This window comes from Lethenteron reissneri, chromosome 12 (genome assembly GCF_015708825.2).
Source record: "Lethenteron reissneri isolate LAM-NWPU_2019-01 chromosome 12, ASM1570882v1, whole genome shotgun sequence".
NCBI lineage: Eukaryota > Metazoa > Chordata > Hyperoartia > Petromyzontiformes > Petromyzontidae > Lethenteron > Lethenteron reissneri.
The window spans coordinates 3,089,562-3,114,098 of NC_083790.1; the positions used below are offsets into that span (position 1 = coordinate 3,089,562).

At 48.3% G+C, this 24,537-nt stretch overlaps 1 protein-coding gene and 1 non-coding gene across 2 annotated transcripts in view; both read right to left on the reverse strand.

Moving 5' to 3' along the window:
* The window catches only part of OLFM2 (olfactomedin 2), a 97,097-nt gene extending 72,852 nt beyond the window's left edge, over positions 1-24,245 (reverse strand). Inside the window, exon 1 of the mRNA XM_061550442.1 lies at positions 23,448-24,245. Coding sequence (XP_061406426.1) covers positions 23,448-23,645 — 198 coding nt within the window. The 5' untranslated portion in view covers positions 23,646-24,245. The remainder of the gene's footprint in view (positions 1-23,447) is intronic.
* Positions 3,152-3,242, reverse strand: TRNAY-GUA (transfer RNA tyrosine (anticodon GUA)). Its single transcript is given in 2 exon segments — positions 3,152-3,187; positions 3,204-3,242. It is a non-coding gene; the product is annotated as a tRNA-Tyr (tRNA).
* Positions 24,246-24,537: the final 292 nt, after the last annotated feature.

Below are 24,537 nucleotides of genomic sequence, written 5' to 3' on the forward strand. Positions count from 1 at the left end.
TGCACAAAGGATAGTAACATCTCATCCTGTGTTCTTTGGAATCTGAAACCGGCATTGGCTGTAAGGTGGCCAGCGAATGGGAATGCGGCAGTGAATTATTGAATCCATCTGTGCTGAGTTTTGATCGTTACCCTTCCCCCCAATCCCCCGTCTTATTTGTGGTGGGTGTTTCTATCAGGTGCCCGCTCTGGTCTCTGGCTCCTACACTCCAACAAAGAAAATGTGCAGTCGCGGAGTCAGCCAAACCTTCCAATGTATCAGGCCAACCCTGAAGCAGAGTTTTGAGACGCAGTGGGGCCTTTCTTGGCTTAATGATGAAAATAATAATATACATTTGAAACTTTTACACTATGAGATCTCTTTTACCAGTGGCAAAATATAATAGTAGGTTTTTACCCTTTTAACTGGTACCAGTTAAAAGGATAAAAACCTACTATTATACATTTGCAAAGCGGTGAATTTTATATCTAGATCCCAAAGCGCCTCGTGTATGGAAAGCAGGACATCTACAAAACCCGCAGGCTAAACGGCAAGGACTCGTGTGAATTAAAGGCCGGTTTAAAGCGGTGCGTTTTCAAGACACATTTTAAATATACCGAACGACTTTGATCGTCTTGTCAGCAAAGGCAAAGCGTTAGTCAAAAAGCTTGGGAATTGAACCGGCAAAAGCGCGCTCAGCCCAGGGAACAGAGCCTTGACCTCGGAGTCCTTAGAAGAAGGCGATCCGAGTAGCTCTGGGGCCTCGTTAGCGTTTAATAATAAATGGGCGTCACGTATGTACGTATGTTGAACTTCTTTCGCACCGTACGCAGCCAACCGCTCTCGGGGAAGGACAACAAACGATGCATCATCGATCATTATTGATGCTTAACAAGGTGGTCGATGGCCAACATCAGTGCTGCTTTTACACATTGCACCAGGTACTCATTTGAGGCTGAGTCGACCTAGGGGAGAACTACGACGAGGTCAAATAATCGCCAGTGCTACTGTTCGTGAGCAGGAATTTAACTTGGGTTACCGGGTTCCTAAAACAACGCGCTAACCGCGACACTGCCGATCCCCACTCACACAGAGACACACACATGCATACACACGCAACGCATTCACAGACAATATCCACAAACATTAAACACCGGCAAAGACCCTCTAAATAGTCCACCTAGACCAGCGGTCGGGAACTTATGGCTCGCGAGCCATATATGGCTCTTCCGGTGACGGCAATATGGCTCCCAGACAATTTTGAGTTGAAAAAAAAAATAAAAAAAATAAAATCAGTTTGGAACGGATATAAAAAAAAACTTGTAATATTGCTTAATAATACTGTGTCATTTGAAAGTAAACAGAAATTAGTTTTGAAGATAAATTTCACGGGTCCCGTGACCAGAAGTCGCATTAAAAGTAAGACATATTTAATTTATTATATGTTAAAAATACTATATGGCTCTCAATGAAATATATTTAGAAATATTTGGCTTTTATGGCTCTCCCAGTAAAAAAGGTTCCCGACCCCTGACCTAGACCATTGGGGCAGGTGCTGGTATTGAACACCTCTGAAGGCCGGCATCGCTCAGGAGGGGGTGGTGTGTGTGTTAAGGCGCTACTGTGGGTGTGTGCGTGTATGAAATTAGTTGTGAGATGCAGCCATAACAAGGCCCCTGTTTGTGATGAATGTGCATTGGAAAGTCATCATTGCGTACTAAACAGCATTGCGTGTAAGTTACCAGTACTAACTTAACAATCGAACACATTGCTTAGTTTATCTCTAGATATTTTATGGTAAGCTGCTAGACTGGCTTGGAGTAGGGGTTGTCAGTGTAAGGCACTACAACTAGATTACAAGGTATGCCTAGCCATAATAAGCCGATATTAAAGTACCCTATCTTCAAATAATCGTATGAACATGTGTATAAAAATATGGTGAGTTTACTCAACGTTATTATTAGTCTCATGAGGACAAAACAAAGCGAGACAGATGATGTGGCACATCAACATTAGTCTTGGAATAAGCATTACGCTCTGCTTTGGCTGAAATCTACCAACTGCTTACTGTATATATCGATTATTTGCTTGTCCTTAATTTATAACCCGGTGAAAGTCCAACGAGAATTTTTTTTTTATTTCAAGGGAGATCTGAGTAACCTAATGTACGCACATTTTAATTTATTGTAACATCAAACGACACGAGGGTCAACTGGACGCGCAGGCATTCGCCACCAGCACTGCGATCGTTTCATATTTTGGTGGTGCGGCCACGTGAATGTCTGGCCGAGTGTGTGTCGTGAAGACACGGTGAGCGCTCAGCTGTTAACCGAACGTATCAAACGAGATATGACGTGTGATTCGAACCCACGCCATCGGACATCATCTGCATGAGGTCCAGCAAAGTTCTGGGTAGCTGTCGACGGAAGAAAACTCTGACTTGGACGCTTTAACCGCCGCCTGTACACGATGTGACACTTCACTTGCTTAGCTGCGTTGGGTGCTGGAGGGTTCTTAATGACACGGATTTGGTCGGATCATTACGTAGCCTATAACCCCCTCCCCAAAAAAAAATATTATAAACCAAGGTCACACTAACCCTCAAAAAAATAAAATGAAGACCGCATTAAGTTTAAACAAGGATTGAATGAAAGCAATTAGAGTGAAAGCGCAATTCGAGCCTTCGACTCAATTATAATGTGCGCATGGCTTTGGGGTTATGCATCCCGGTTCATTGTGTCCCTGTACTGCTTGCTGTTCAAATAAATACGGAAAAATGTTTGCAATATAGGATTTTTGAAGGTGGACTAGCTCACGCAGACTTTACTCTTTCGCATTCATTTTCTTCTCCCGCACTTCCTAAATGTCTTATGTACGTTCATTTTGTCTGACTTACACATGTTTTTTTTATTCGTGAATGAATGAACCGGCTATTCTTTTGCTCCTCTAAGACGGATTCTGCTGACCATCGTGAATCCGCCGAGCCCTTGACACCCCTCTTTGACCCCGCTCACCCCTAACCTTCCCATTCGGGACCCCATCGCCCATTACAGATGGAGCACTTTGAAACATCCTGCGATGTTTACCTTTCGTCTGTCCACACTGCACGTTTCTAAGGCGGTCTTCTGGTATTTACAATCACATTAAAACAGGCAAAGGCACAGGCCTGCAATTTCTCGAGCCGGAGTCGAACCAGCGACCTAAGGATTTCAACCACAAACCAACTACAATCCTCCACTCTACCAACTGAGCTATCGAAGGAACCTTGTAACGTATTCTATCACTTCACTACTAGTACATAAACCAGTAGCAATGCAGAGTCAAACCTGCATCCAGTCCTTACACAGCCTGTACAGACAGGTCTGACAAGAGCTAAGTAACATGGGGCCAGTGGCGCAATGGATAACGCGTCTGACTACTGATCAGAAGGACCTCCACTCGGATGAACCCGAGAGGGCCTTTGCTTTGCTCTTTCAGGTTGACCAGAAGTGCTGGAAGCGACTTGGCGTATCCACCGCTTTACCCCACCGCACGCGAAGCTGCCGATCGACCAATTGCGGGCGCAGGGCGACTATACCACTGGGTGGACAGCGGCTGAGCGGGGAGTTTGAGAAAAGCTCGCCCACGTCGACTGCCCCGCCAGAGTACGCAATGGAACAGGCGACCTCAGAATTGCAAGTGCGGCGCGATGACCATCACGCCGCGGCAACTCCCATTCCTACAACATGCGGCAAAACCACCGCTTTCTGAAAAGCGCCTCTCTGCACCAGCGTGGACGGCACCCTCGTGTTCACCTTCTGAAGCGCTCGCTCGTCACCGTGGAGTGCGCGATGACCACCAACCACCACCACCACCACGTGACTTTTCTTTCGTGTTGTGCGCGCTGCATTTAGCGCCACACAGCGCGTGGATTTAGAGCGTTTATTTGTTTGTTTGCTGGTGACTTTGTGCATTTCATATCGGACTCGCCTCCAGTGCTGCTGGCGGTTTAAAAGTCTGAGAGGCTCAACCAGACCACTTGGGGACAGTGGCGGCTCCTGCAAAATCTCTCAGGGGGGGCAAATGTCTGGATGATTGATAAGGATAAGGTCCACCCATGCAATGGATAAATTAACAGCTTAAGCATGTAAAGGCAACTTCACTTCTTTAATATTAATGAAAAATAAAGTGACTCTTACAATACATCTTGTTTGTTTCTATACTCACTATGAATACAATCCACTCAAGTTTCTTTTATTAAAGATTCCACTAGGTGGCGACAAATTATATTGTTGGATGAAACGTGCTTACGTATGATGACGTAAGCACGTTAGGGCGAGCCCTCCCGGAAGCCATAGAGAATGCATTGCAGCGCCCCCCGGTCGAAAAAAACATCTTTGAATGTAAGTCTATGGGGCCACTCGGGGCGATTCTCAGCCGGAGTGAAATCGCCCAAAAAGAGGCGGTACTCCACAGAACGTGACATGACGCTGATTGGACTATATCCAGAGGCACAGTGACGGCTAGCGTGACTCTGTGGTTGAATGACATTGGTGGTGCATCGCCCAATCGCCCTAATGAAGAAACCGCCCCTGCTTGGGGAGCTGATCACGCTCACCTTTGCTGGACCACACCGATTTCGATAACCGGAGAGCTATGTTATTCTAGACCTGTTCTTTGTGTTTACAGTAGAAGCCCTCTTAATGGCGGTAATTGGTTTCACGAAACCGGTCGTTGAGTGATTTGGTCATTAAGCGAGTATAGGAAATACGCGTTAAAGGATTAATTCGTTCCGCATCGCAAGTTAACATTTTTCACCCGAAGAAAACGTACTTTATAATGTAAAAAATGGGTATTAATACATAAGGATGCTAATACAATTATAAACATCATATTAAGAGAAACATGGTTAATCAATGCATTAATTCATATTTACTGTACATACAACAGCCCATCGTCAACAGGATAATTATCGATTAGAGGGGTTCTACTCTACCCTACTACACAATACAATACACATTGTGCTCTATGGAGGCACTACACTACTTTACACTACACTATACACTACTATACACTACTACACAATACACAATACAATACACAGTGTGCTCTATGGAGGCACTACACTACTTTACACTACACTGTACACTTCTATACACTACTACACAATACACATTGTGCTCTATGGAGGCACTACACTACTTTACACTACACTATACACTACTATACACTACTACACAATACACTATACACTGCAAAGTGGGCTCTATGGAGGCACTACACTACTTTACACTACACTGTACACTTCTATACACTACTACACAATACACAATACAATACACAGTGTGCTCTATGGAGACACTACACTACTTTACACTACACTATACACTACTATACACTACTACACAATACACTATACACTGCACAGTGGGCTCTATGGAGGCACTACACTACTTTATACTACACTATACACTACTATACACTACTACACAATACACTATACACTGCACAGTGGGCTCTATAGAGACACTACACTACTTTACACTACACTATACACTACTATACACTACTACACAATACACTATACACTGCACAGTGGGCTCTATGGAAGCACTACACTACTTTATACTACACTATACACTACTATACACTACTACACAATACACTATACACTGCACAGTGGGCTCTATAGAGACACTACACTACTTTACACTACACTATACACTACTATACACTACTACACAATACACAATACAATACACAGTGGGCTCTATGGAGGCACTACACTACTTTACACTACACTATACACTTCTATACACTACTACACAATACACAATACACTGTACAGTGGGCTCTATGGAGGCACTACACTACTTTACACTACACTATACACTACTATACACTACTACACAATACACTATACACTGCACAGTGGGCTCTATGGAGGCACTACACTACTTTACACTACACTATACACTACTATACACTACTACACAATACAATACACAGTGGGCTCTATGGAGGCACTACACTACTTTACACTACACTATACACTTCTATACACTACTACACAATATTTACACTACAAACTATACCACTACATATCCACTACATACACTAACAATACACATTGTGCTCTATGGAGGCCCATCGTTATGTGATTGAGTCGTTAACAGAGTGGTCGTTAGGAAGGGTTCTACTGTAGATTGTTTGTCCTTCAAACTAAACACGGTTGGCTACGTACGGTGCGAAAGAAGTTCAACATACGTGTGGCCCACATTGGCTCTGCCCTCTCCTCTGCCCCCCCCCCCCCACCACTACCCAGGTATACCCCCTTCCCCCCCCCCCGTATTATGATGAGTTGAACATTGAGGCCACGGAACATTTTTAATTGTCACAAAATCATTGATTTTTTTCGCAAACGGTCCAGAATTCCGAAGTTTGCAGTCTTTCTGAAACGGCGGGACTGCCAAATTAGGGCGTTTGGTAAGCCCGAACATTGCATGAGGGCACGGTTTACGATGGAATGAACATCTTAATCATGCCTTTACGAGAATTGTCCATATCGCCCTGAGCGGGTAAGCATGTTTATACACCATTATCCTGATACCCTTTTAAATAACCTCTGCTTTTTTATAGGTAACAACGACATTTGTTATTTGAAAAATTAAATAACCGGTAATTTATTGTACAATTTCGAGGACAGTAAAAAGTCGCTTTGAAATTCTGCGTAAATAATGCAAGACTTGGATACAAATTACATTTATTCTAAATTACTTAGCGGAAGCATTTATATTTATATACACGTGTGGTTTAAGTAGCCGTGCATATTTAAAACGTGTATACATAGTGCGGGTGGGCAGGGTTTCACAGACGTAAACATGCCAAAACATTATTGCAGTTTCTTTCTCGTCCTCCATACGCACGCACGTAGACATTCCTAGCGCCATTCCACTGCTGGATTGACGCACGACCTGCACTGCTTGGGGGGAGGCGTGATTTCCTTCGACCATACTTCACCGCGCTGGTCAGGGCGGGTTGATGCATGCGGGCAGCACGGACGCGCAGACGACGAGCTGTGGAGGTTTGTGCCGGAGCGCGTGAAGCCACAACGAGTCTCCACTGTTCTCAAATGTTATTTGCTCGGCGGCTGAAATGGATGGGCGAATCGTCTGTCGCAGACAGATCGTCCCGCAGAGCAACGCCGATGCCGGTTGAATTATTGAATTCCGTTTTTTTTTGCAGAAAGGTTCCCTGCTTAATGTTGCGCAAAAGTATTCCAGGCGAACGGCATTTTCCAATTCAATAAATTACCTCATTTGACCTCGCCCTACGCAAATAATGTCTAAAACAATCAGCGGAAAACACGGTCTTCTAGAAGGAACTTTACGTGAGACTACACCAGCTAGAATCCTGGTGAATGCAGTGGGGGCGAGGGGGGGTTGGAGGAGAGGTGGCGCAGTGGTTAGCGCGATACCACACGAATCTAGCAAGCTACGCTTTCTTTCCAGTCAGAATCAGAATATTTATACTGCAGGAGGAATACGATGAGCTATGAAGCTCCTTGTCACATATGCCCAGTTGGGGCACAGGGTAAGAACGTTCCAACAACAGTAGAAAAAACACGATGTGATTGCAAAGTCTAGGAAAGGTAAGCAAATTCCTTTAAAATTCCACAAGTAAAACTAACCCATTTTTTTGTATCTTACCATGTAAGGCCCACTGAGCTATTAGATTATTTTTCAGAAGCGACCTGGCCACAAATTACAGCTCAACAAAGTGGCTCATTGTATGGAAATTTAAAGCAGAAAAATGTGGAGGGAAAAAACCCTGAGGAACCTGGATTAAAAATCCACGCGACCACGGCGTGAAAGAGACAACACACAAACTCCAGTCGCGGCTAACATCAGTGGCGAGTGATTATCTCAATCGGCCCTGCCACTGCCCATCACTCCATCACCCCCCTCGCCCCACCTTCGGAAACCCACACTGCCCAGCGTGGTGAAGAATGGTCAAAGAGTCGTGACCGCAACAGCGTGGGCCGAAGGTCTCCATCGCCTTTGCCGTTGATGGGATCCGGTCTCTGGGTTACATTTTTGAGGCTTGGTTTAGGAGTCGTGGGCCGGGAGGTCGCTGCCTCCACCCCCACTTAACGCGGGGGTTGCGTTTCCGACGAAAAAATTGCCTCGCAAAGGGAGTTGGCGTTAAGCGAGGAGCGCTTATTCACGTGCAGGAATAACGTTGATGGTGGGGGGTACCGTTCCAGTCCGTAATGCAGTTGTTGTTAATTCTGACAGCACGCTGTTTTACATATTTCGCTGTACATGTGTTGCGTTTATATCGTCGACAAATGAGCTATGTGTGGCAGTCGTTAATTTAAGAATAACGTATGTCAGAGAGAGAGAGAGATGTCTTGCACGTGCAAACGATAAGGGAGTTAGATGACGCTACTCGCACAAAGATGCTGCGGGAACAAAGACTGAGGAAGAACAGCACGGTGGGCCGTGTATCACGGTGTGGATCACGATGTGGATCACGACACAGTACCAGTAATATAGTACTACAATACCAGCACTACAGTACCAGTACTACAGTACCAATACTACAGTACGAGTACTACAGTAACAGTAATATAGTACTACAGTACCAGTACTACAGTACCAGTACTACAATACCAGTACTACAGTGACAGTACTACAGTACTACATTGCAAGTACTACAGTACCAGGAACTACGGTTCTACAGTACCAGTACTATGGTACCAGTACTATGGCACTACAGTACCCGCTACCACCATCAACGACCAACGCTGATAACACCCACGCTACTCATAAAAGTAGTCCGTCCTGCACAAGATTCGCGTTATAGCGAGTAGTCACGAGCTAGATTCGCGTTATAACGAGTAAGGCAGTCACGAGCTAGATTCGCGTTATAACGAGTAAGTCACGAGCTAGATTCGCATTATAGCGAGTAGTCACGAGCTAGATTCGCGTTATAACGAGTAGTCACGAGCTAGATTCGCGTTATTACAGGCGTGGCACACGTGAAGCCAAATACGTTCCGTGGGATTTGCTTTACACTGCCTCTTTACCCCTCGTCTCGTTTCCATAGCACCCGATACAAACTCATCATCGTGAATCGCAGTTGATCATTATTAACCTTTGCTACTAAGACAAACAGCATCGTGAGCTATATTTTCGATCTGTCTTGAAAAACTCACCTCTGTAGAGGCAGTGTAAAGTAAACCGGTGGGCTAAAGCAGTGAACTATTTGTCTTTTGTCAACGTGACACTTTTTTACTGATTGGCCGTGTCGGGTGGTGGAGGGTTACGACACATGTATAAATAACGCAATCTAAACCCAAAAACGTTGATTATGAATCACCTCTGTAAATTGGCCTTTCCTCCCTGCCTAGTCCTGCTCATGTACCCTGCATGTTTTCAATTTCCTACTTTCCATTCACAGTGGCGCATTGGGATCTATGGATGAAACGTGCCCTACAAACGTCAATTATTATTTACGTGGAACTCCGATCAGTGTCACCACACAAAAATGTATTTAAAAAATGTGTTAGTCCATGCTGCCAATCCTGCTTTTCAGACCAAGAAAAAAAATCTCAGCTCAGATTTCATTTCCTAGTTCAAATTGTCCTTCCACGCATGACCGTATGTCTGTGTCTATATATCTGGATGGCTTCATGAACGAATCTTTGTTGATAGCCAGTGGGTTTGCAGAGTACCTTCGTCTCTGCAAAGCCACTGGCTATCAACAAAGATTCGTTCATGAAGCCATCCAGACATATAGACACAATTTCAACCGAGAAGATGGGTACAAACTGAGCAATCATTGGAAGGACGTTATCAACCAGTTTAAGTCATAACTGGCTGGGATGTTTCCATCCTACCTCCCGATGTTAGTTATTTTCGACTCTCTGATTTTCTATTAACAGGTGAAATGTCTCACTAACACAATCACCATCGCACGTGGCCTCGAGGTGGCGGCGGCTCTGCGATCTTACATTGACATGCTAATCTGTCACAATACAATGGCCACCTCCGTATGCGATCTTACATTGACATGATAATCTCTCAGAATACAATGGCCATCTCCGCATGCGATCTTACATTGACATGCTAATCTCTCACGATACAATGACCACCTCCGCATGCGATCTTACATTGACATGCTAATCTCTCACGATACAATGGCCACCTCCGCATGCGATCTTACATTGACATGCTAATCTCTCACAATACAATGGCCACCTCCGCATGCGATCTTACATTGACATGCTAATCTCTCACGATACAATGGCCACCTCCGCATGCGATCTTACATTGACATGCTAATCTCTCACAATACAATGGCCACCTCCGCATGCGATCTTACATTGACATGCTAATCTCTCACGATACAATGGCCATCTCCGCATGCGATCTTACATTGACATGCTAATCTCTCACAATACAATGGCCACCTCCGCATGCGATATTACATTGACATGCTAATCTCTCACAATACAATGGCCACCTCCGCATGCGATCTTACATTGACATGCTAATCTCTCACAATACAATGGCCACCTCCGCATGCGATCTTACATTGACATGCTAATCTCTCACAATACAATGGCCACCTCCGCATGCGATCTTACATTGACATGCTAATCTCTCACGATACAATGGCCACCTCCGCATGCGATCTTACATTGACATACTAATCTCTCACATTACAATGGCCACCTCCGCGCCCTCGTCGTGGAGGTAGCTCCCCGATCTTACATTGACATGCAAATGTATCACATTAACATAACTAGCCCTGCCCACTTCGTGTATGACCCTTGGGCTACACCCATTTCAAACCTTTTAAACAGCCTGTCTCAGCAGCTTTCCCCCTCTTTTTTCTCCTGATGACGATTGCTTGTTTTTTACTTTTATTCACTTCATTTTCATTTTTATTATTTTATTGTTATTTTTTTTCTATCTATGTGACTTTACCGAAAGACCCCAAAGAATAGAATCAGAAAATGTATGTATACTGGAGAAATCCGATAAGCTAGTAAGCTCTTTTTCACAGATGTCCAGGAGGGGCGGGTCTGTACGTTGCAGAAACAACCAATACAGAATCACGATAGCAGTGGAAAGTATAGGAAAGATAAACAAATGACTTAACAACATGCAAATAAAACGAAACTATATTTTATCTTACCAGGTAAAGCCCGCTCAGGTATTACCTTATTTTTCAGGAGCGATCTGGCCACAAATGATAGCTCAACGAAGTGACTTATCGTGTGGACATTTACAGCAGCAAAATATTATCCCAATGCATGTTTCAAGACATCCTATATATATATAACATATACGACGCTGACTCCTTTGAAGGCAAACAAAAGACTTGCACAGGAGGAGGCACGAACAATATTCGCCGTGATGTAGCACAGATCATAAGCACGGCAGCCGGGAACTCGGAGGCATCGTAGACCTCCTCCGGCAACCGATAAATAACCGCTACAGAAATGGTAGCCTTGTGCTTCTCGGTGCCTTAGCGTGGTTGTTGACACGCGTGCTGGCTCGCACGCGTTGTCACTGCGGGGCACAGGTGTGTAGGAGATATACTGCCGTACATATATAGAGATATATACACACACACACGCGTGGGCTTTTGAGAGCAGTCGATTTAAGCCGCTGGGACTCCTTTACCCCACCTCTTTCCCCGACCCCCACCACTGCCCCCCACCGTTGCCCTCCACCGCATCCCACCTCGGGTGGACCTGACCTCAACCGTACATATATATATATAAATAATACAACAAGTGCCATCTCCGGCGACTGCACCATGTGGCGCGTGCCCCAGATGCCGTTGGGGAGCGCGAGACACAGCGATCAAGTGAGATGCAGCACAGGAAGTAGGTTGATGATCCCATTGGTTACAGGGTTGTTGTTGTTGTTGCTGCCCTTAATCCCCTTGAGTGTGTTTGGGGGTTTTCCTCCAGACGCTATGTTTTCATCCCCCATGAGAAAATAAAGTATATATATATATATACGTTCGATAAGGATATTGAATAAACGTCTCGAGCGCGAGATCCCCACGTCGGCTAAAAATAGAGCGAGAGAAAGCGCCCGAGAGGACAACCACTGCGATGAGATGGAGCGATGAGATCGGCTCAAGAGCACCAGGGAGATGGATTGTGGCACCTCAGGACCGTTGAGTGATGGCGATGACTTGGAGAGAGAGAGAGAGGGCCTTCAGCAGCGGGGAAACAATGGCCGTTGCTGCTGGTGCTGCCGATTATGAGTATTATTGACTTAATTATAATTACAGTAATGCCATTCATTACTTGCCCTCGAGAATCTCCCTGAATTACAAAATTCCCCTCGCGCCAGGTTCCCGCGATGGGCGTTTGGCACGTGGGAGAGCGTGGAGAAAGCGCACCACGCAAACAAAAAGGAGGGGCAATGGAAGTTCCGCACAGATGGATTTCGTGAACCCATCCGCCTTAACGCTACTGTGGGGTGGGGAGGGGGGGGGGGCACCGCGCAGCTCACTTTCACATCTGCGTGGTCTCCCAAACGCCGTGGCCCCAAACGCGCTCGATCGCACGGTCAAATGTCGCCAAACGTACACGTGTAACTCCAACAAGGCTTTTTTTTTCCTTTAGAAAAATCTATTGCGCTTCTCCGAGGCCACTTGCACTCTTTTCCGTCTCAGTTTCAGGAGCACCGCCGCTCTTTGGTGTGGCCCTCACCGCTGCCACGAGTCACTTGAATCTCGAATGCCGCAGGGCTCGCTGTAGGTCTGTCTGGAACGTCGCACGCCCCAGGGAGGAGGGAGGGAGGGAGGGACGACTGACGAAGCAGTTGGAACAACATGTGACTCGCCCCTGATCATTCCGTTTTGAGCAATTGCTTAGAACCTTCTTGTCAGAGGGAAAAAAAATACGGTGTATTTTTCAGTCGGTATTTTAATTTTCTAGTGTGTGTTTTTATGCTTTGGTGCCATTTTTGCAGGTACGGTGCGAAAGAAGTTCAACACACATTCATTTCTTGCTTTGTGTATTTTCAATTCTTTTCAGAGGGGTTTTATTTTCCTGGTTGTTGCTATAAATAGTATATGTAATGAGTGTACAGCGTTGTGGGATGAAATTAGCACGAAGGACGCCATATACAATGCCATTATTATTAATTATGTTGTAATCAATGTAGAAGTAGTAGTAATAGCAGTTAGTAAATGACAGCGCTGTGTAACTGCGAATCTATCTGCAGGACGAAGATCTGTCAACGTCGCTGCGTGTTGGTTGTGATGGTTAGTTTGACTTCACCATGCGTTGGTTGTTTGGTGACACCCAGGACCAGACTTCAGGTCTCAGAATTAGAATATTTATTTAGACTGGGTGAATCCGCTTCGCTAAGAAGCTCTTTTCACAGATGTCCAATATAGCTGAAGTGAACGGCAGCTGCCGGGTTAACAGTGCAATGCGCGAATCACTACTCTTCCGAAAGACAAATGCAAAGATGCCCTATATAGCCTTAACAGACTTGTTGAGACAAGTGCCGTGAGGAAGCACCTCTAAAGGCCGGAACGGCACACGAGGGGGTGGGTGGACAACACCACGCCCGGCCGCCTTTGTCTTCCCAGTTGTGATGTTAACACATCGCACCGGAGTATTCATTTGAGGCCGAATCGACATAGGGGAGGCCCAGGACCGGTGTATAAGTCACTGATGGTGGTGGTCAGCGGTAATCGAACCGGGTTCGTAGCGTAGTGCGCTGTCCACTAAACTACCGCTCCACACACTCACAGGCGCACTTCATGGAGTCGAGTAGGGCGTTCTCGTCTTCATGATTGGCCATTCAGTTGTCGATGATACATTATTTACTCTTAAACTCGCTCCTCTTGCCCCATTAACACTGGCGAGTTGAATTTCGATTTAAAGCTTTCGTGACTGCAGGGATTCATCCTCTTGGTTTTTTCGGTAAAGTCACGTAGAAGGGAAGTAATAAAATAATAAAAATAAAACACAATAAAATAATGCATGGGCATAATATGACTTTGAAAATCCCCCGCCCACCTCCTACGCATTTGCCATGAATATGCTAAATTCCTCTTGATATGCACATTCTTTTCTTAAGGCGCTATTCTTCCACCTCCAACTCAGCTTATATATAAGCGCCTAGCTTGGCAGTGTCTCATTCTTCACCTGAAGACGGCTGCTTGCGTTGTAGCCGAAACGTCGTGATAATTATTTTATTATGTTTTATTTTTATTATTTTATTACTTCCCTTCTACGTGACTTTACCGAAAAAACCAAGAAGACTGGCGAGTTGCTTGCACGAGGACACGCCAGGCCGCGTCGCAGTCGATGGTTTCAAACGTGTGGCGCATTACGCATTTTCGAACCAAGAATGAATATCGCATTCCCTCGCTCGCTCGCTCCCTCTCTCTCTCTCTACGCTCATGCCAAATGCCACATCGCCGTATTTTGTGGGTGCCGATGTGACGGGCTCTGAATGGACGGGTGTGTGTGTAGGTGCGTGTTAAGCGGTTAGCGCGCTGCGCTATGAACCTGGCGACCCGGGTTCGATTCCCGCTCACGGCCAATACCGGTGACGATTATTTGAATCGGTCCTGGGCCTCCTCTAGGTCGACTCAGCCTCAAATGAGTACCTGGTGCGATGTGTAAAAATCGCCACCGGGGAGACAAAGGCGGCCGTGCGTGGTGTTGGCCACCCACCCCCTCGTGTGCCGTGCCGGCCTTCATAGGTGCTCGCTAACGGCACTTGCCCCAACAGCCTGTTAAGGCTATACGGGGTTCTTTGTCTTATTTGTAGGTCGACTCGGCCTCAAATGTGCACATGGCGCGGTATGTAAACATCACCACGAGGCAGACAAAGGCGACCGTGCGTGGTGTTGGCCACCCACCCCCTCGTGTGCCGTGCGGGCCTTCATAGGTGCTCGCTAACAGCACGTGTCCCCGACAGCGCGGCGTCGGTTCGCGCGTGAGCGCTTGTTTGGCAGGAATATCCGCGGATGACGATGTTCATGAGCAGCCAGCCATTACCACTAGTGGGCGATGCTTAGTCGCCTAGTCTTTCCGTTTCTGACAAATCAAAGGGGACCTTTGCCAAACCGCTGAATCTCACGGAGGAATACAGTGTGCCGCGTGTCCGTAAATGTATCGCTCATTGTAATATGATTATAATTTAGACGGCGGTCTAAAAAACTAGATACACACACACACCACATACACGGTAGAATGTATATTTTATCGTCAGAGTCACTTATACAGCACCACGAAGTGTCCGCGGTGACATTCGATGTGATAGACCCAGAGGTTTGTTTGTTACCACCTCGGATGTGGTTGATTTGAATGCTTTAGTTTGGTGATGTTAAGGGTCAATGTGGGGAATTGGCAACCCTCCTGCCTCACAGCATGAAGGCGACCTGGGTTCGATTCCCGACTCGGGTGCTTGTCTGTGTTGAGTTTGTATGTTCTCGCCCTGTTCTGCATGAAATCTCCTCCGGATTCTTCGTTGCCTTTCTACAGCTTAAACAAAACGTAAGCATACATTGGTCAAACATATCCCATTGCAAAAAAATACCTGCAAATTACCCCGACTGCAAAGACTTGGCAAGACCCTCCTGATAAAGAGTCTTGAGATAGCAGTGAGGCATTCCTAGGTAAACGCGCGTAATAATGATATTATGAATGAGTCAACATTTACATTCTTTGGGTCTTTCTGTAAAGTCACGTAGATAGGTTCAAAGAAAATATCTACGTGACTTTTTTCCGAAAGACCCAACGAATATGAATTCCTGCAGTCACGAAAGCTTTAAGTCAATATTTAACTCAATTTTTTTTGCTAATAATTACTTTTATTTCACGTAAACTCAACATTCAGCCACGCAGTTCGCAACTGCTGCCTCTATAATCGTCCATTATTACGTCAAAAAGAGGCACCCTGGATTTCAGCCCACGTCGCCGTTTCGTCGCGAACATTGCTGGCACAATGTTCAAAATAAAACAAACAGAACAATGTGAAGATCAACTACGGAAAAAAAAGTGCACAACACCGTCGAGTGTACTTTGAAAGCACACGGTGTGCGCCAACGGCTTTATGCTCGCGAGCACGTGCACGCGCATGATATTATTCAGAGCTCCTTTGGGAATCTACCGCTGGATGACGGCCTCCCCAAAGCAGTGTGGGTCATGTTGGTTTGTTTAATCGTACTTCACCGCGCTGATGAGTGCATGGTTTGTGAAGTTGTTCAGATATAATCATTGGGCACTGATTACGTATTTCCACGTCGCTTGTTTACCCAAGCAAAGACTCGGCAGTTCTAGCGACTCTTCTTCAGGAGGTATCCTGCCAAGCGTTCACAGTCGGGGGGGGGGGGGGGGCGACGATCCTTACGTCAATTCCAATTGAGCGATAACCAGGGCGACCGCCGGATTCGAACCGCGAACGCGAACCTAACGCGCGGGGGCGAACGCGCTTTCAGCCAGTGCACAACCGTGGCCGAGACTCAAACTCAGGTCACGGGGTTCGTTGACGTTCGTGTGCGAACCTTCAGCGATAATAGCGTGGCCTCCACGAGGTTTACGGATCGCTATCTGTCTAGCAGCTGCATGCAATACCTCTTTATGCAATGCAGTATTGCCTACTGGACTCATGCATAATTAATCGGAGCCCGATGGGAGCGACCAGAGGTAAATGCGGACGTGGTTTGTGTGCGTATGTATGTGGGGAGCGGTGGTGTAGTGGTCAGCATGCTGCGCTACGAATTCAGCCACCCAAGTTCGATTCCCGCTCACGGCCAAGACCAGTGACGAGTATCTGAACCGGGCCTGGGCCTCCCCTAGGTTAACTCGGCCTCAAATTAATACTCGGTGCGGTGTGTTAACATCGCCACTAGGGAGACAAAGGCGGTCGGGCGTGGTGCTGTCCACCCACCCCCTCGTGAGCCGTGCCGGCCTTCATAGGTGATTGTTAACAGAACTTGCCCCAACAGTCTGTCGAGGCTATACGGGGGGAAATATTTTTTTGATACATTTAAATTCATCCGAGCATTTTCATTATTAAATTAAATCGGGTACATAGGGTAAACTTCGGAGCCCAAACTAACACGCAAAAAGTGGCACGTGTCACACATAGGATGCAGGACTCTAATAAATGTGTAGAACAAACCCAGTACAGCCACGCCGCCTGTCACTTACCACGACTTGCCAAATTTATTGAAATGCTCAATTATTCAGTTCTTGACCCATGGCATGGGTGGACTTACAAAGATGGAGGGAGGGAGGGAAGGGGAGTGTTGGATTGGGGCTGCTGGAAAACGCGAGACACGGGGAGAGAGACAAAGACGGATAAGAGGAACCGTGTGGGTAGTCGGGAGTGGGCGGGTAGAGAGGGACGTGGGAGAACCATTTACAGAAGAGAAGAGAATATTTCCCACCACGATGCCCATTTTTTCGTGTGCTCAGTCGTACGGCGCATCTCGCCGCGTGCACGGCTTGCAGAGATGAGTGCCTAAAGGACCAATTCCAACTGCATCTTCTTGGTTCTTTCGGTAAAGTCACGTAGAAGGAAAATAATAAAATAATAAAAATAAAACGTAATAAAATAATTCTCACGACGTTTCGGCCACAACGCAAGCAGCCGTCCTCAGGTGAAGAATGAATGAATCTTCACATTCTTCACCTGAGGACGGCTGCTTGCGTTGTGGCCGAAACGTCGTGAGAATTATTTTATTATGTTTTATTTTTATTATTTTATTATTTTCATTCTACGTGACTTTACCGAAAGAACCAAGGAGATGAATCCCTGCGGTCACGAAAGCTTTAAATCGAAATCCAACTGCATCGTTCCGACATCATGTGAGCGTGGTTCTGCCAACTCACGGGCATCTGAAGAGCCACGTTAGGCGTGAGAGTGGATAGGACAATGTGGACGAGTGGAAAAAAACAAGACGGCTCTGTCAACAGCGTCACCAACCATATCAGCATACGCCTACGCGCAGCACTGCTACAATCGCGACGTTACCTAAAATGCAACGATTGCAAATCCGATTGCGCACTCGCTTGCAACCGATTGCTTTTTGAGCCCACAGGCGAAGTACTGAGAGCTTTATTATTTTGTCACTTAATTTTTAGATACAATTTTTTTTAAATCCGGGTCACCGGTAGGTAGTCGACTGGAGTAAGTGGCACGTGACTTGGAGCCACGAAAAAAAAAACACCACCATAACGATGGGTGTAAATATATGGATGTGGTGTGCCGGGTAAGATACATATTTACCGGGGGGGTCACCGACTCGGCTGTAAGTGTACTCCTAACGTCACTCTTTACACGCAAAGAGAATCAATTTCACTCCATTGCCCCCCCCCCCTCTCCCCTCTCCACAGGGACGGACGTCTCTGTGCATTTCAAGGTAGGTGACTGTCTGTCTGTTTAGTTCTTCTCTCGCGCCGAGTAGCAGCCGACCTGTCACGTCGTGACAACGCTTGCACCGGAGAAACAAAGGCGGCCAGGCGCTGGTTACAACACCACCCTTGGTGCGCGATGCCACCTTTAAATGGATGCTCGCTAACAGCACTTTCCCCAACAGTCAGTTAAAGGCTATTCGGCGGGTGGAAACCTTTGTCTATTGGAGTTTCTAATTTAAAGCTTTCGTGACTGCAGGGATTCATCTTCTTGTTTCTTTCGGTAAAGTCACGTATAATGGATATAATGAACAATAATAATTAAACATAATAAAATAATTCTCACGACGTTTCGGCCACAACGCAAGCAGCCGTCCTCAGGTGAAGACCAGGTCTGTCGGGAAGACGCTGTTTTCGGGGGGAGGAGTGGGAAGCGGTGACACTGTGGTTAGCAGCGCATGTTCATTTCTCTCGCGCCCTGTGTACGCAACTGTTGTTGTTGTGGACATGCGGCTGACTGGCCACATTAATGATGAACGCGCGGCGCGAACTGGCAACGCGTTTCTCTTTCTCGGTGCTGGAGGAAGAAGAGCGCGTTCATTATTTACACACACACGTGCGTGTGTGTGTACATGTGTCAGTGCACTCCTGGACGAGGGCCTCCCCGCACGCACGCGCGGGTCGTGGTGGGGGTTACGTGACCAACACCTCACCATGCTACTCAGTGCCGGTTGCTGAACACGGTGAGCACACACACACCACAGAGGTAGAATAAAAACACTGACAACACTGGATTTTAGCAGCACTGCCATCTCCTCCCCAACGCTTATGACCTCCACCCCCCTCCCGCCTCGCAGCAGCCCTGTGAGTAACCCTGTCTGTGTCCTTGGTGGGCACCAATGCGAGCAACTCTTGAGACGTCCGCTCTGCTTGAGCTCGTGAGATGCGACCAGATGGGGCGCATGCCAGATGAGTCAGATGGTTTGGTTAACGGCTTGTTCACACTCACGCGCACGCGCGCGCGCGCATGCATGGATCGTAGGTCACAGGCATGCTAACACCACGTGTCTGTCTGTCGTCTGTGTGAACGAGTGCCAATCTTCGCAATAAAAGCGATCATCCAACGATGCTCCCATCACCCCCCCCCCCTCCCATTCATACCCCGCTCCCAATGACACGCAGGGCAAGCCCGCGTAACCTTCACGATTTGTGCTCTCGAAGTCAGCAAAAAAGCGCCCAGACACCACAGACCCAAGCGAGAGTAAGTAGTAAATATATATTGAATTCACAGGTTATTATATTTGTGGAAATTACACCCTTCGCTAAGTTTAATTAGACGTCTCTCTCTCTTCGTTATTGCGGGGTTGTGCGGTGGGGGGGGCGTAATATTCCGGTCTCGTTTGCGGGAATTACTTTTGTCCCAAACACCGGGTTTGAAATCGTTCAAGCAATTGACGCGTAGATAAAATAATAAAAGTGTTCACCGAGAGACAGCTGCGCGAGTCGAGGTGCGACACTCGATTTTTGCTGCTGCGGCTGCTGTTCAGGGTGGCGAGTCGCAGTACAAACAAGTGGATTTATTACCGCACGGAATGATATTAATCGCGACTGCGAGAAACCGGAACGTACAAAAAAAAAGCGCCCACCTCCACTCCCCCCCTGTCTTCCGGCCTTCCTTCCATTTGCCTCACCCCTCCGCATGGAACCAGCGGAGGGGAATAAAGAAGGAAGATAACGACCCGGGGCTCTGATAAGGCTGGGAATGTGGGAGATGCCTGTGACATCGCAGATTTAGTTACCGCTCGGAGCGAGCGCCGAGAAATGACACGAGTGGGAGAATAATTGCGACCGGATGGCGCGGCTCGATTTAAAATGCAAAGCAATGCTTTGGCAGAGAGTGGTGCACCGACCGGCGGCAGTCTCTCCAATCAATTGGTAGAAGTCCCTGTCCTCCTCCTCTCCTCTACCCTGCAAACCCTCCCTCACCCCACCCCCCTCCCTCAATTGGAGGTGGGGTGGGGGAGAGGGGGAGCTCCCTTTAAAAACGTTCCTTCGTGGCGGAGGAACTCACAGGCGTGCTTGTCGCCAATTGATTGCGCGAGGCCATGAATTCATCAATGTCGTGGCCCTGAGCGTCTTTTATGATCGCAACTCGTCCTTAGGGGGGGGTGGGAGTAGGAGCCCTCTGTAGAGACTCTGAAGCGGCCGTAAAGGACGCTGGGTGGGGAGGGGGAGAGGCAAGGAGCATTCCCCCGCCTTCTTCAAGCCAGATCACGCCAGCCGGTTTCATTTACCAGTCGTCTGACACGGAGAGCCCCCGTGATATTTGAAGGGTTTTTTTTCTTTCTTCCAGACACACGTCGCGGTCCCGCGAGTGTACCTTGTATTTGTTTGCACGTGTCTCCCCCCTCCCACGTAGAACGTCTTTCGTGCAAAATATGCAGTAACCTATACCTTTAACCCATTATACCTTATCACATTTTACTGCGCATTACTCTAACATAATCTGACACGAGGCAGCGATGCGCATGCGTGCTCGCAAAGCTGTCACGCCAACTTATTGTCTGCGCCGAGGTTGAAGTCTGCTTCATGTACATTCGGTTGCGCTTGCCTCGAACGCCCTTGGGCCAGGCGCGCGTTCGCGCGACGCGAGGTCCAAGCGGGCCGCGCGTAACCGAGCGGCGTCGCGGACGGAGCGAACGGACCAGACCGGACGGAGCGAACGGACGCTTCGCGTCGCATTGTGAATAGGGGGCGAAAAGTGCCGTGGCGTTCTGAGTCGACGTGCACCGGCCGGGAAAGTCTTCGCTACCCAGCGACCCCCCCAACCCCCCCCCCCCCGAATGAGGAATATGACGTGCAAAGTACCAACAATTATCGTCGATTTCCTCCAATGCAAAGCGAATTTGCGGGGGGGGGGGGGGGTCCGACACGTTGACAATTCATCACAAATATGCGTGAGGCGGAGGGCTTGGGACGTGCAGGAAATACCACCTCGAAGGGGACTTCAGCTGTGAAGGAGCTCGCTTGCTGCTACTGTGAAGCGAGCGACTGGCTGGCTGGCTGGCTGAGGAGTGGTGTACACTCGCAACCTCGTATTCATCTGCTTGCTCCGAGTGTAATCTCTCTCTCACACCACACACAGCATCGAGACGGCGAGGACAGCGAAGCCATGGCGTTAGATGTTGCCTTCAACAACAACATCAGGTTTTAATAACACAATCTTTTTTTAAATGCAATGTAGCGGGACGTCAATGGAGATCTGTCTCTCCCCCGTGATGCGCGACACCGAACGCCGTCGCGTTTCAAGGCACGTGTTGAAGGCGGCAGAGAAGAAGGAGAATTAACCATCGCCTTGCTCGAGCGTTGAGAGCGCTAAGGGTCTCTGCTCGCCTCTTACACCCGTAAGAGGCGAGACCCGTGTTGGACACACGTCTCGCGCGGGGTCGGAGTTTTTTTTTCGCGTTCTGCATAGAGAGCGCGTCTCGTGCACGAAAGCCATTGCGGCACTGCTGGTCTCCTATCGATTTTGTGTTTGCTGTTGAGGCGCACTCTGGAGGCAACGGGAGAACACGTGCGCGCCATTTCCCAATTCTGATGACCATAAATCAGCGGTAAATTGCCTCCGCTCTTCCTCGTTAACGCGCGCGGGTTGCGCGTTAAGGACGCGGACTCGCGGCTCCGAGATCGCGTCGAGGAAGCACCGCCACTGTATTCCCGCCGCTCGGTGATCCGACGCGAGCGTTGCGTGCGATACGCGGCGACGTGTTTTGCGCTCGGGAATTTTTGCAAAATGCATGACGGCAAAACAGCAAGGTTGCGCAATCAACTGCCGCCCATGTGTTTGTTTTGAAGACGCACCCGGTGTCGAAGTGATGCATTTCTGTAAATGTGATCTGTATTATCGCAGGCGTGAGCACAATTGCACTCCTATAGACAAAGATCCCCCGTATAGCCTAAACAGACTGTTGGGGCAAGTGCTGTTAGCGAGCACCTTTAAAGGCCGGCACGGCGTCACGAAGAGGTGGGTGGCCAGCACCATTCCCCGCCGCCTTTATCTCCCCAGTAGCGATGTTTACACACCGCACCAGGTATCCATTTGAGGCTGAGTCGACCTAGGGAAGGCCCAGGATCTGTTCAGGTAAATCGTCACTGGTGTTGATCGTGAGCGGGAATCGAACCTGGGTTTTCAGGTTCACAGCGCAGCGTGCACACACACACACACACAAACTCAACAACCAAATAGACACCGAGCTTAGGTATCCACTGCGATAGATTATTTTCCTTACTACGTTGAGAAACAGCATTAATCACGACAGCTGACGGTTGTGTTGGCATGAACTGTTATCAACGATCCAGACAAAATGTGTCATTAGTGTTGGTGGGTCGTAATGTTGACGGCCCCTTTTTCACACGTAACAAAAAACACATCGATTTGGCAGTGTGCCTGGCATTGCACCTAAAAGTTACCTCCGCTTTACTGATGTGGATGTATGGCTCCTGAATTATGCATCGCATTGCACGATGCAGCATCCCCACGAGGATACGATTGTGACTCCCCAACGCAAAGCAGGTTTTACTAAATATAAAAAACACACGCGCCCGCACACACACACACACAGGTGTGGTGTGTACACTTTTTTGCAGTCCAGCACGCACGCGCACGCGCGTGGGCACACACATAAACACCCAGCCGTGCGTGAATGTGTGACTGTGTGTATTTTTCTACGATTTTATTCCACCAGATTAAGTTGCACAAGCACATATTCAATGCCGCTGCGATCCCCCACTGTACCGTGGTGGAGGAGACTGTATGCATGTCACCGTCGATGGACAATCAGGTGCGGGAAGAAGCGAGTTTAGAATTTTAAGGCAAAAAAAACACCGTAGTTCAAACCCCCCCCCCACTCCCCCCCGGTTTGTGTACACACGTTTGCTTCGGCAATATCTGCATTTAAACAAACAAGCAACAAGAACAACAAGAACAACACCAACAACAACAAGAAATATATACCGCCGCAATTACAATACAGTACAATTAAAATGCCCGGCCCGTGCACACACTTACGTGCGCCGCCGTGGTAGCGATGGCGAGGAGGACGAGGAGGCGAACGAGGAGGCCGAGATGCCGAGTTGCAGAAGCCGGCCGGGGCATCCCCCGCGGCCCAAGCGGCGGCGACGGCGGCGGGCAGACGAGACGCATCGAAGCATTGCCAACAGCGGCAGCAGCCATCGCGGACGGCGAGAGTCGAGCGGGGGCCATCATTGCACTTGTTCCGCCGAAAGGCGTCTCGTGGTATCGCTCAGCCTTGCCCGTCTTCCCCGCCCGCCCGCCCGCCAGCCCGCCAGCCTCTTGCACCGCCCTGCCCGTTAGCCCCGAAATCCCGTCTCGAATCCCGACCGCAGAGAGAGAGGGGGAGAGAGAGGGAGAGAGAGAGAGGGAAGGAAGGGACGGGAGGTAAGGACGTACGAACGGACGAACCGACGGACGGGAGGGAGGGAGGGAGGTACGGGAGGATGGGAGGGATTCTTGCGAGACGCTGCTCGCGAGTGCGCAACTTAATCATTTACTGTGCCGCCGCCGCTGCCGTTTGCCGAAGCTTCAGCACCAAGGACAGCGACCTTGCGTGGCTGCTCGCGCGAGGGCGGGGTGGGCGGGGGCAGTCAGCTGAGAGCGCGAACACCGCTGCCACCAGCTGCCGTGAAGATGCAGCAACAGCAGCAGCAGCAACAACAGCAGCCGCAGCAGCAGCAACAGCAGCCGCAGCAGCAGCAGCAGCAACAACAGCAGCAGCAGCAGCAACAACAGCAGCCGCAGCAGCAGCAACAACAGCAGCCGCAGCAGCAACAACAGCAGCCGCAGCAGCAGTGATGCCTCGCTCTCCCTTCCCGGAGTCCTGCCCCAACGCTCTTCCCTATATACCCCCCCCCCCCCTATCTCCTACACTCGATACACTCCCAGCGCTACAGGGTGATGCGTGTAAGTATGCGCGGCGCAGGTATCATCGTAGTTATTTGTTTTAAATTATTATTATTGTCTGTTTAGCGGTGGCGAGCGCTTCTGTACGTGGCTATATATGTGTGTGTGGTGTATACACGGGGCGAATTCCAAGGCTTTCAGCCGTAAACAAGGGTAGTGATGAATGAAGTCTGACTAG